This window comes from Syngnathus scovelli, chromosome 20 (assembly GCF_024217435.2).
Source record: "Syngnathus scovelli strain Florida chromosome 20, RoL_Ssco_1.2, whole genome shotgun sequence".
Classification (NCBI taxonomy): domain Eukaryota; kingdom Metazoa; phylum Chordata; class Actinopteri; order Syngnathiformes; family Syngnathidae; genus Syngnathus; species Syngnathus scovelli.
This window is the reverse complement of record NC_090866.1, coordinates 9,928,680-9,941,770: the sequence shown is the minus strand read 5'-3', so window position 1 is coordinate 9,941,770 and position 13,091 is coordinate 9,928,680. Positions and strand designations below refer to the sequence as shown.

The 13,091-nt window shown below is 45.8% G+C and overlaps 3 protein-coding genes across 3 annotated transcripts; all 3 read left to right on the top strand.

Annotated features, from left to right (window-relative positions):
- The first annotated feature begins 200 nt into the window (after nt 1-200).
- selenoi (selenoprotein I) lies at nt 201-4,453 on the top strand. Its single transcript, XM_049757482.1, has 10 exons — nt 201-446; nt 1,216-1,284; nt 1,568-1,676; nt 1,764-1,838; nt 1,898-2,160; nt 2,233-2,341; nt 2,430-2,478; nt 2,545-2,725; nt 2,805-2,984; nt 3,145-4,453. Exons 1-10 carry the CDS (start codon nt 387-389, stop codon nt 3,253-3,255), a joined length of 1,206 nt encoding a protein of 401 aa, XP_049613439.1. The 5' UTR covers nt 201-386; the 3' UTR covers nt 3,256-4,453.
- A 210-nt stretch (nt 4,454-4,663) lies between these two features.
- On the top strand, nt 4,664-8,426 carry hsp90aa1.1 (heat shock protein 90, alpha (cytosolic), class A member 1, tandem duplicate 1). Its single transcript, XM_049757461.2, has 11 exons — nt 4,664-4,888; nt 5,356-5,505; nt 5,583-5,949; nt 6,022-6,155; nt 6,220-6,525; nt 6,598-6,763; nt 6,839-7,029; nt 7,101-7,248; nt 7,317-7,585; nt 7,659-7,992; nt 8,079-8,426. Exons 2-11 carry the CDS (start codon nt 5,356-5,358, stop codon nt 8,186-8,188), a joined length of 2,175 nt encoding a protein of 724 aa, XP_049613418.1. The 5' UTR covers nt 4,664-4,888; the 3' UTR covers nt 8,189-8,426.
- A 237-nt stretch (nt 8,427-8,663) lies between these two features.
- Nucleotides 8,664-13,053, top strand: LOC125990352 (heat shock protein HSP 90-alpha). Its single transcript, XM_049757460.1, has 11 exons — nt 8,664-8,833; nt 9,748-9,894; nt 10,079-10,445; nt 10,525-10,661; nt 10,776-11,108; nt 11,196-11,361; nt 11,441-11,631; nt 11,704-11,851; nt 11,935-12,203; nt 12,290-12,623; nt 12,716-13,053. The coding sequence occupies exons 2-11, from the start codon at nt 9,748-9,750 to the stop codon at nt 12,820-12,822; spliced, it is 2,199 nt and encodes a 732-aa protein (XP_049613417.1). The 5' UTR covers nt 8,664-8,833; the 3' UTR covers nt 12,823-13,053.
- The last annotated feature ends 38 nt before the right edge of the window (nt 13,054-13,091 follow it).

The following is a 13,091-nucleotide window of genomic DNA, read 5'->3' as shown; positions in this document are numbered from 1 at the left end:
AAAAAAAAACACACACTGAACAGGAAGTTGTGTCACTGACTCGTCTCGTTGTTATTATTACCAAATTAATTAAATATTGATGGAAGTCTGCTGATGGCCGTGTACTTTAATCTCCTGTTTCCTTCCCTCCCGCGGTGCGTTATGGTCATCCGACCATTTGGTGTCGCTAATGAGCTCAACGCATTGATAGCATGTCGTCTTGTTTCAGGGAGGAGCGGCCAGAGTGTTCCGATCTCACGTCAGACGGCGTGACCGACGGCGGCTCCGGTCTATGATCGCTTAACGTCGCCTCGGCCGCTAAAATTAAACCCGGCACGTCCGCCCGGCACGAGAAGGAGTTTGATTGTCATTTCTTGTTTTGCGTAGCGGCGACGGACTGTTCCAACATGGCTTTTCTCTACGAATACGTCACACAAGAGCAACTCGCAGGCTTCGACAAATACAAGGTATGCTAAGTGGCTAGCCCCTGTGTGTATGCATGCAAGCAATTATGTGTGAATGAGGATACGTACATTTGTATGTGCATGTGTTTCACGCTGGTCATAACGTGCAATATCTGCAGAAAGCAATTTGTACATTAATCCATAGCTGTTAGACTTCATACTGAGCTCAAATTTGGTCAAATCTGCCCCTTTTTGACAGCAATAACAATACTAATTCTAAACTTCATTTGCCCTGCAATTTTCTCTCAATTGATGTGAGTCACGTTGCGTTATGTGTGCATGAATAAAACTGCCTTGTTTCAAATAGAATAATGGAAACGTTCATAAATGGCAAATGTAAAAGCTCTCTACAAGTTTTTGAAGAATTGAGACAGTAGTTCGAGCTTGTACTGTGATCACACGTCTCCTTGCGGTTTCATCCTTCCTCTTGCCTTCCAAAATTGGCATAATGTCACCACGCTTACTTTGCATCTTCTAGTTGTAATGACAAAGTCATCGATTGACTGTTTTCAGCAATATTTGTAAAATTTCATAATTGATATTTGATTTTTACTGATCTGTCAGACCCTGCCTGAATATTTCTTTTTCAAAACACGCTTTTAGATGGCGTCTCGGGAAATGTGCATGATTAAAAGACGAAACCAAACTGCAGGTATCTGCAAAGGTGACGTGGAGACAAATTATAATGTCACGCCAAGACTATTAGTAATTTCAATGAACTGTATTTGTGCGCGTGTCACAGTGACAACTTACGTCATGTGTGTGTTTGCAGTACAGCGCGGTGGACTCCAACCCTTTGTCCATCTACGTCATGCACCCTTTCTGGAACTTTGTTGTGAAGGTGAGAAACACGTTTGCGTGTGTGTTTTGACAACTACTGTGACACTCCCTGAAAATGTTGCATCATCTTTAAATTGCCTTTGACAAATATGGCCGTCGCTGTCTATTCCATTTTGAAGGGTATTTGATCAAAAGTGACATCAATGAGAAGAACTGGGAAAGAAATGTTCTTCAAACATGGAAGAGACATTCACCACTGACCTTGAATTTCTGGGTTGAAAAAAAAGATATACACAAAAAAAGGGACGTCGCTTGCTAAAGCATACTTTTGTTTTTCATTGTAGTTTCTCCCAAAATGGTTGGCTCCGAATCTCATCACATTCACCGGCTTTATGTTCCTGGTGGTCAACTTCCTCATGCTGGCCTTCTACGACTACGACTTCAATGCCTCAGGTCTGTTCACAAAAAAAAAAAATCTTCCGAAATTGATGTTTGCTAAATAATGTGCACAATCAATTAATTTGTGCCCGTTTGTTTCAGCCATCGGACAGGATCATGTGCCTAGCTGGGTGTGGGTGACGGCGGGGCTCTTCAACTTCCTGGCCTACACACTAGGTGAGTAACCTCACTTGCGTCTCCTCCCTCCTCGTGTTGACATCGCCTCCGCTTTGCAGACGGCGTGGACGGCAAGCAGGCGCGCCGCACCAACTCCTCCACGCCACTAGGGGAGCTGTTTGACCACGGGCTGGACAGCTGGGCCTGCATCTTCTTCGTGGCTACTGTTTACTCCATATTTGGGCGTGGCGAGAGCGGCGTGGGCGTGGCCACGCTTTACTACATCCTTTGGGTGGTGCTCTTCTCTTTTATTCTGTCACACTGGGAGAAGTACAACACGGGCGTGCTCTTCTTGCCGTGGGGTTACGACATCAGCCAAGTGGTGAGTTTGAAGACGCGTCATCTCACACTTATGACGAAAATGATTATTTTATTTTATTCTTCTTCACTCCAGACCATCTCCCTGGTCTACGTGGTGACGGCAGTGGTGGGCGTGGAGACCTGGTACCAGCCCGTCCTGTTCAACTTCCTCTATAGGGACCTTTTCACCTTCATGATCGTTGGTAAGACGCAATAATCAATCACACTTTCTAGCAAGAAGGTAATCATCTTAACAATACGAGTCTTGAAATCTCATTCGATGCTTTTCAGCCTGCTCCTTCTCAGTGACGTTACCCATGAGCCTCGTCAACGTCCTCAGGTAGGTTTTGTTGTCGCCGTCGTGACCGCTAGTTAGCACGGGTACGACTTAGTCGTGTTTGTTCAGGGCGTACCGCAGCAACTCGCTGAAGCACGAAAGCGTCTACGAGGCCTTCCTGCCCTTCCTGTCGCCCGTGCTCCTCTTTGCCATTTCCACCGTTTGGGTGCTCTTCTCTCCATCCGAAATCCTGGAGCTACAGCCCAGGCTCTACTACCTCATGGTGGGCACGGCCTTCGCCAACGTCACGGTGGGTGTTTTTTTTAAACTTTACATTTTGTCGTTATTATCAAGCGGACTTTGTTTACGTTTCCGCGTTTGTGTTGCAGTGCAAGCTGATTGTGTGTCAAATGAGCAACACACGTTGCCAGCCGCTGAGCTGGCTACTGGTGCCGATGACCGGCGTGGTGACGCTGGCCGTGTCGGGCCTGGTGGCCAACGAAACGCTACTGCTGTACTTTTGGACGGCCGTCGTCGTGCTGGCGCACATACACTACGGCGTGTCGGTGGTGAGGACATGACTACTATACTTAATTCACAAGATTAATTTGTTTTGTTTTTTGGCAAGTGTTCTGATGGTTTCATTATTTAGCAAGTCTACTTTTGTTTATTATTTTGCAAGGGGACATTATTTGGCAAGTGTCACTAATTTCCATCCCTTGTGTGCAGGTCCAGCAACTCAGCAACCATTTCGGCATCATGGCCTTCTCACTGAAGAAGCCTAGCAGTGATTGACAAGAGGACGAACGAATCGGCTTGAAAGGAGCAGAAGAAGTTTAGACTCTCCCCGCTCCTTTTCTCTCTCTCTCTCTCTCTGCTCAACGACATGTCACCCTCGTTACCGCGGTAACCGTATCCTCCATCCATGAGGGATGCCCCAAAACACGCACGCACACATAGCCACCCGCCTCAAGTTTTTTATTTTTTTTGGTGATTGGGGGGCTCAAGGAGCTTCAGCTTACCTCATCGGAGGATCGGTCGGTCCACTGTGTCGAGCCAATGAGGTGCGAGTGTTTCCTACGGAAATGTGATCCATTTATTGGCTGGGGAGCCAATACGCACCCCCCCCCCCTCACAGATAAACAATATTATGAATGTATAATATTAATAATAAGCCTTGATGGAAACTCGGAATTCAAACGTTTTTAATTTACTCTTTAATGCAATCATTATTTTAATATTTACGGTTATTTGGAAGTAGACCTGACTAATGGATGCCGCGCGGCGGATCATATTTATTCCGGTACACGCTGCCGGTGATCCGACGCAGATGATACAGGGAAGTGTCGTGTCTTTCACGCTGATTCGTTCTTTATCTACCCCCCCCCCCTCTCCTCGTCTTTCGTGTCGTTGGGTTGCCGTGGCGACGGCAGCCGCTTGAATGAAGAGTGCATCCCAAAAGCCGTGCCACGGAACGGATTCACTCTGAGGGGAGCAAGCGAGCGCACGCCCGCCGCCTGGCCTCTTTTGTTGGTTTTGTTTGTTCGTTTGTTTGTCAAAACAATTTTTTTTTTGTATAATAATTGTGTGTCGGTGTCGTCAGCAAGCGTCAAGCCTGCAGCTCTGCTACTAATGCCTGGCAAACGGGACGCAAGTGTTGAGGGACAGCCTGCATGCCTTTCAAGCACATCGAGTCGAGGAAGCTCACGTTTGTATGTGTGTACATGTGTGTGTATATGTGTGTATGTTGAGATAAGGAAAGAAACACATGTCTATATAGAAAAGTTTATTATGAGCAAATGCGATCAATTCATGGCTGAATTGTGTGGTGCTCGTTACACTCCATAATGTTCCATCCTAACATTAGACGGGGGGAAAAAAAAAACCGCATTGAGTGTAATTTTTTTTTTCAACCACTATGTTGGACACTACTGTGTTTTGTTTTTTTTAATTAAAATGGATGAAAAATGCCTGTAAGTGCTTAATACTTCTAATCAGTTGAAAATATCTGATGAATAAATGCTACACAAACTTCCAACGTGTGTGTGTGTCTGTGTGTGTGTGTGTCACAGCAGCTGATAGCAAATAAATGGCAGCTGGAAGAACTTGCTGGGTCGAGGGGGAGTCTTGCGGCCTAATGGCCAGCCGAGCTATCAGGAAAGTTCTCGTCTTGATTGACAGGCACTGCTTGTGCCTTTGCTGCCCTACAAGGACACGTCAACTTTAGAGCTCTGGCGTTTCACGCCACACGTAACCCCCCACCCGGTAGTGCTCGTATCTTCTGGAACCTTCTGAATGGGTGCTTCCAGAAACCCCCGCTGAGGTATAAAAAGAAACCGACGTGTCGTGGGAGTCTGCATCGTGTCCAAAGACACTCATCGGAAGGAGCAGCAGCAGCTCGAAACGGAGATTCAGAACTTCTCAGATTCAGAACTTCTCACAAAGGAATCCCAACGCAGATTTCATATTCAAGGTAAGTCTGGAACACGTAAATCTAACATTGTACTAATTTTGTGCTATTTTATGAAGGGAAAGAAAATAATCGATAATATTCCATGTTGACGAGCTACACTGAAGCGAACAACATGACCTTAAGAGTGCAATGGCGGACACCAGCAGGAATAACGAGAAATCCGTGACAATTTTACATGCTACGATCGATCATCACCATTTTGAAATACTTATATTTTAATTTAAATTAATTTTCTTTGACTTGGAGGTGTTAGATAACCCATGGGGGGGGGGGCAGAGGTGTTTGATTGACAGGAAGAACACGTGCTCTTCCACCATATGCAGCTGCTCACCCCCCCCCCCCTCACCAAGCCATGTGGTGATCTTTATCGAGTTTTATTTTAAAGAACAGAACAGTTGTTAGCATGTTAGCATCTGTCTCACAGTTCTGAGGTTCAGATTTCGATTTTGTTCGATTTGCTTTGATAGATGCCCGAGAACGCCGCACGTGCCATGGAGGAAGATATGGAGACCTTCGCCTTCCAGGCTGAGATTGCGCAACTCATGTCGCTGATCATCAACACCTTTTATTCCAATAAGGAGATCTTCCTCAGAGAGCTTATCTCGAATTCTTCTGATGTAAGCGTCAATTCTTGACTAGTTGGACAATCTTAAAGGTCGGAACTATAGAACGCTTATGTGATTTCTTCTGACAGGCTTTGGATAAAATCCGCTATGAGAGCTTGACTGACCCCAGCAGACTCGAATCCTGCAAGGACCTGAAGATCGAAATCAGACCTGACCTGCACGCTCGCACCCTCACCCTGGTCGACACGGGAATCGGCATGACCAAGGCCGACCTGATCAACAACCTGGGCACCATCGCCAAGTCTGGAACCAAAGCCTTCATGGAAGCCCTCCAGGCCGGAGCTGATATCTCCATGATCGGTCAGTTCGGTGTCGGCTTCTACTCAGCCTACCTGGTTGCCGAGAAGGTGACGGTCATCACCAAGCACAATGATGACGAGCAGTACGTGTGGGAGTCCGCCGCCGGGGGCTCCTTCACCGTCCGTCTTGACACTGGTAAATCTCGCTCAACATTAGCAGTAGCATTAGCATGTTCAGTAGATCACTCCATCCATTTGTGACTTTCAGGAGAGTCCATTGGGAGAGGCACAAGAGTAATCCTGCACCTCAAAGAAGATCAGACGGAATACTGTGAGGAGAAACGTATCAAGGAAGTGGTCAAGAAGCACTCTCAGTTCATCGGATACCCCATCACGCTTTACGTAAGCCACTATTATCTTCTTAAATGGAACCAAAAAGATCCTCAAACTGTTCATTATTCTGAAGGTGGAGAAGACAAGAGAGAAGGAGGTGGACCTCGAGCCGGGCGAGAAGGAGGAGGAGGCTGAGAAAGACGCTGCGGAGAACAAGGATAAACCGCAGATCGAAGATGTCGGGTCTGATGAGGATGAGGACACCAAGGAGAACAAGAACAAGAGGAAGAAGAAGGTCAAGGAAAAGTACATGGACCAGGAGGAGCTGAACAAGACTAAGCCCATCTGGACGCGCAATCCTGATGATATCACCAACGAAGAGTACGGCGAGTTCTACAAGAGTCTGACCAACGACTGGGAGGACCACCTGGCCGTGAAGGTAAATAAAGGAGATGTTTGTCAACCTGACTGTTGCAATGGATCCTTCTAAGCTTGCTTTGTTTGTCTTCAGCATTTCTCCGTGGAGGGCCAGTTGGAGTTCCGAGCGCTGCTCTTTGTACCCAGAAGGGCTGCCTTCGACCTTTTTGAGAACAAGAAGAAGAGGAACAACATCAAGCTGTATGTGCGCAGGGTCTTCATCATGGACAACTGTGAAGATCTGATTCCAGAGTATCTCAGTGGGTATCTCATTCTGAAGGTTCTTCTGAGGTCTTTCATCACTGACCAATTTGGCTTGTTTTATTTCTTCTCAGACTTCATCAAGGGTGTGGTGGACTCTGAAGATCTGCCTCTGAACATCTCCAGAGAGATGCTGCAGCAGAGCAAGATCCTCAAGGTTATCCGCAAGAACCTGGTCAAGAAGTGCTTGGAACTCTTCACGGAGCTTTCCGAAGACAAGGACAATTACAAGAAGTGCTATGAGCAGTTCTCAAAGAACATCAAGGTATATCGATCTCAAACTCGACAATCCTCAACGACCACGACAAATTTTATTAAGCTACATTCCCGTTTTAGCTCGGCATCCACGAGGATTCCCAGAACAGGAAGAAACTATCCGAAATGCTGCGATACTACACTTCCGCTTCTGGAGATGAGATGGTTTCCCTGAAGGACTACGTTGCAAGGATGAAGGAGAACCAGAAATTCATCTACTACATCACAGGTTTGTATCATCTGTTGTCCTCCTTATTTCCCGACAGGCCTATTTATCTCCTGAAACTCTTGAAACAGGTGAAACCAAAGACCAGGTGGCCAACTCGGCCTTCGTGGAGCGCCTCCGCAAAGCCGGCTTGGAGGTCATCTACATGATCGAGCCCATTGATGAATACTGCGTCCAGCAGCTGAAGGAGTTTGATGGCAAGAACCTGGTCTCGGTCACCAAGGAAGGCCTTGAGCTACCTGAGGATGAGGATGACAAGAAGAAGCAGGAGGAACTCAAGACTAAGTTTGAGAACCTTTGTAAGATCATGAAGGACATTCTTGACAAGAAGATTGAAAAGGTTTGTATGAAGGATAATTACTTTTTGACTATGTTTTTGCTGTGCCAATAACGAAATGCGACATTCTTTGAAGGTGACGGTCTCCAACCGCCTGGTCTCGTCACCCTGCTGCATTGTCACCAGCACGTACGGCTGGACGGCCAACATGGAGAGAATCATGAAGTCGCAAGCCTTGAGGGACAACTCCACCATGGGCTACATGACAGCCAAGAAGCACCTGGAGATCAACCCTTTGCATCCTATTGTGGAGACCTTGCGGGTGAAGGCAGAGGCGGACAAGAATGACAAAGCGGTGAAGGACCTGGTCATCCTCCTGTTCGAGACGGCTCTGCTATCTTCGGGATTCACGCTTGAGGACCCTCAGACGCACGCCAACCGCATCTACAGGATGATCAAGCTGGGTCTCGGTGAGTGTTTTTCCATTTGGCAAATTTCCTCTCATCTAAATTTAGTTTGCCTAAATGATTTGCTCATGCAAATGTATAATACGCAGGCATCGATGAAGACGACTCTGCAGTTGAGGACCTCGTTCAGCCTACTGAAGAAGACATGCCAGTTCTGGAGGGCGATGATGACACATCAAGAATGGAGGAAGTGGACTAAACTATCGCCTGCTTTCATAGTACTACTTTTTTTTGTAACTTATTTAAATAATTTGTTTCCAAACAAAAAATATTTAGAACTACAACTGATTATGGGAAACCCACACAAAACAAATCTTCATTTTGTTGATGCCCTCACACTGGAAATATATATGTAGCTTGTCTTTTTGTAAAGTTTTTTTTTTAATGAAAGCTTTCAAATTTGTAATAAAATAAACGGAGGAATATAAGGAACATTCTCCCTTTGCCCTTTGTATTGTATAATTAACTCTTGCCTTTATTACTTCAAGGTAATTGCGTCATAAAGTGACGTTTACCACGTTGGATTTTTTTCCAATGTTCTGGAATGTTCCTGAACGCCGCGCGGTTTGCTCCCCCCCACCCCTTCCCTTCGATGACGTTTCCGCTTCCATAGCTCCCGCCTTGTTTTTGGGATTGACAGCCAATTCAGGCCAACCAACGTTCGATATTTTACCGGCATCGAGGAAGCTTCTAGAGAGTTCCAGAAGCTCTAAGCTCAAGTCGACGCTTCTCGAACACTCTTCTTTGAGGAAAGGCTATATAAACCAGCTCAGCAGCCCAGTTGAGTAATCATTCCGATCATCTTGACATCGGGATCTACTCTCCCAACACACAGAAGACCAAGGTAAAGTAGAAAAACGTGTTTTATCCTGCAAGCAAAAAAATTATCATCGCTCAATTTTTGCAGATTCATCTCACGTGTAACGAAAAAAATGGCGTGATATGTACTTATTATTTTTAATTATTCGAATAGGTTTTCAAACATTAAAGAATGCTTTTATATTTTTATTAGAGATAATCCTAATCCATGCTTTGGTGACTGAATTCCAATGAAGCTGCAGTCTTTGCGTAATATTATTAGTTAATTGGATTTTCAATTATTTCCTTCTCCTTTCAATGTGTTTTATTTACTTGCGAGAAATATATTCGTCGTATTTAAACGATACTTTTGATAGACGACCACATGGTCCCAGGGAGTGCATTTGCCAGACTAGTATTACATGTGACAGTTTTAAAGCGACATGTCACACACTTTTAACATTTTTACACAATAAAAGTGTTCTAAAAGACGTTTTGCTATATCGTGAATCATTTAAATTTCGAACGAGACTTTCCATTACAAAATGTCAGAGTACCTTCTAGAAACTTGTAGTTCACTACTGAATTCGCTAGGTGGTGACACCGAGCGTTAATGATGACGTGTAAAGCAACCGCCTGTCAAATCTAAGTCCTAGTTTACGTCATCCGAGGTTACGAACGGTAGAGCAAGGAACTCACGCGGTGAGTAAAGCCTGTCTCATTTAGTAGTAGAGAAGTTAACTATCAAATCAAACTTTTAAGACAAAAGTGACCTCAGAGCAGATTGCAATGGGATTTTAGCTTCAAGGATAGATTTAAGAAGCTGCAGGAGCAGTCTGTTGCACCACCTGCTTTGAGAGAGCTCTCCTGGCCACACTTGTCATCAGGACATATGCTGTAGAAAATGGATGAATAATAATTAATGCTTATTTTAATGAGTGTATGTTTCTTGTGTTGAAGATGCCAGAGTCACAGGACCATCCAATGGAGGAGACGGAGACCTTTGCGTTCCAGGCTGAGATTGCTCAGCTGATGTCCCTGATCATCAACACCTTCTATTCCAACAAAGAAATCTTCCTCAGGGAACTCATTTCCAACTCCTCTGATGTAAGTTGCTCCAGATTTGCTAGCCATGTCTGAACCTGTACTTCCCAGCCCTATTAAAGAAAGGTTACAAGTTTGTCCACTAGGTGGCAGTAGTTAATCTCTGTAGCTTTGTGATGATTGAAAAGCTGCACATCAAGGGTTTTCCAAACAAGACTTTGAAAGTGACAAATTATTTCTCTTCAAGGCTTTGGACAAAATCCGCTACGAGAGTCTTACCGACCCCTCCCAGTTGGATTCGGGCAAGGATCTGAAAATCGAAATCATTCCCAACAAAGATGAGCGCACCCTCACCCTGGTCGATACGGGTATCGGCATGACCAAGGCCGACCTGATCAACAACCTGGGCACCATCGCCAAGTCGGGCACAAAGGCTTTCATGGAGGCCCTGCAGGCAGGAGCCGACATCTCCATGATCGGCCAGTTCGGCGTGGGCTTCTATTCAGCCTACCTGGTGGCCGACAAGGTGACGGTTATCACCAAGCACAACGATGACGAGCAGTACGTGTGGGAGTCCGCCGCCGGGGGCTCCTTCACAGTCATGGCCGACAAGAGTAAGTACATACCGTCCGTTGGCTTAGCACAGTTTCTTCTCCAAGGTCACCTGTATGTAACCTGGGTTTTGTCCTTCAGTTAATGAACCAATTGGTCGTGGAACCAAGGTTATTCTGCACCTTAAAGATGACCAGATGGAATATGTGGAGGAGCGGAGAGTCAAAGAGATCGTGAAGAAGCACTCGCAGTTTATCGGCTACCCCATCACACTCTATGTAAGTGAAATGGGTGATCTTTTTTTTCAGGTCGCTAGTTGCCAGGTAGAATTCGTCTTCAGGCTCCATCTTGTAACTGCTGACTATTAAATATCAAACTGAATTTTCATCCAGGTGGAGAAGGAGCGTGATAAGGAAGTGAGCGACGACGAAGCAGAAGAGGAGGGGGAGGAGGAGAAGAAGGAGGAGAAGAAAGACAAGGATGAGGAAGAGCAAGATGACGACAAGCCCGAGATGGAGGACATCGGCGAGGATGACGACGATGAGCACGACAAGTCTTCCGACAAGAAAAAGAAGAAGAAGATCAAGGAGAAGTACATCGACCAGGAGGAGCTGAACAAGACCAAGCCTCTGTGGACGCGCAATGCTGATGACATCACCAACGAGGAGTATGGCGAGTTCTACAAGAGTCTTACAAACGACTGGGAGGAGCACCTGGCTGTCAAGGTTGGTTGTACTTGATAACTTCCCAGATCCAGATTTCTTCTGGTACTGTTCCTGCCAACAGACAAATATTTCTGCTTTTTTTATCAGCACTTTTCAGTGGAAGGTCAGCTGGAGTTCCGCGCCTTGTTGTTTGTGCCACGCCGTGCTCCTTTTGATCTCTTTGAGAACAAGAAGAAGAAAAACAATATCAAGCTGTACGTACGAAGGGTCTTCATCATGGACAACTGCGATGAGCTCATTCCAGAGTACCTTAGTGAGTACAGACTGGTTGAATGTATTTTGCCCCCCCACCCCAAAAAACAAATCACTGACAGGCTTAATGTCCTTTACAGATTTCATCAAGGGTGTGGTGGACTCTGAGGATCTGCCCCTGAACATCTCCAGAGAGATGCTGCAACAAAGCAAGATCCTCAAGGTTATCCGCAAGAACCTGGTCAAAAAGTGCTTGGAACTCTTCACGGAGCTTGCCGAAGACAAAGAAAACTACAAGAAGTGCTATGATCAGTTTTCAAAGAACATCAAGGTTGGTTTGGTGGCAAAGTCCACATGGCTTTTAGACTCCTAACTTTGTTACTAACACACATTTATATTTCAGCTCGGCATACACGAGGATTCCCAGAACAGGAAGAAACTGTCTGAGCTGCTGCGTTACTACACCTCCGCTTCCGGAGAGGAGCTGGTTTCTCTGAAGGACTACGTAACCCGCATGAAAGACAACCAGAAACACATCTACTACATCACCGGTGAGCGTGCTATTCATCTCTCCACCTTGACGAGGGGTTGAAACAATCGAGCTGATGATTTACAAAAATTGTCTGCCTGTCAGGCGAGTCCAAAGACCAGGTGGCCAACTCTGCCTTTGTGGAGCGCCTCCGCAAGGCCGGCCTGGAGGTCATCTACATGATCGAGCCCATCGATGAGTACTGCGTCCAGCAGCTGAAGGAATTTGAGGGCAAGAACCTGGTCTCGGTCACCAAAGAAGGCCTTGAGCTTCCCGAGGATGAGGATGAGAAGAAGAAACAGGAGGAGAAGAAGGCTCAGTTTGAAAACTTGTGCAAGATCATGAAGGACATCTTGGAGAAGAAAGTGGAGAAGGTAAGCCCAATGTAGTCCTACTGGAGCATTTTTTCCTGAAAAAATGGTGGAAGTCCAAAGAGACTTAATACTGGATCTGTTCACAGGTCACAGTCTCCAACCGCCTGGTGTCGTCCCCCTGCTGCATCGTGACCAGCACGTACGGCTGGACGGCCAACATGGAAAGAATCATGAAGGCGCAGGCCCTGAGGGACAGCTCCACCATGGGCTACATGGCGGCCAAGAAGCACCTGGAGATCAACCCCGAGCACCCCATCATGGGGACGCTGCGGCAAAAAGCAGAGGCGGATAAGAACGACAAGTCCGTCAAGGATTTGGTTATCCTGCTGTTCGAGACGGCTCTGCTGTCATCGGGCTTCTCGCTGGATGACCCGCAGACGCACTCTAATCGCATCTACAGGATGATCAAGCTCGGTCTTGGTGAGTACTTCCACAAGCTTTTTTTTTTCTGTGAATGCTCGTGTTTTATTTTTTTATATAAATTCATAATTCTTGTTCCTCCTTTTTTTTAGGCATTGATGAAGAAGATCCAACTCCAGAAGACACCCCTGCCCCTGTTGAGGAGATGCCCCCTCTGGAAGGTGATGATGATGCATCCAGGATGGAGGAAGTGGACTAAAACTACTCATATGTACTCATGTTATATCTCATTAAAGTTTTGCGAGAGTACTGTTAATACTGTTACCCTAACTTCTGCAGTTCTGAATGTTTAAAAACTGTTGACTTTTTGTATTTTTTATTTTATTAATGTTAAAGCATTCCATGTGTTTGACTTGAACTGTAAATGCATTGCAAGAAAGCTATGAAGCTGTAAAAAGCTGTGGGAACCTTAAATAAATGTTGAACATGATGAAGAGTCTTGCAGACTAATCCTAAAGAGATAATACC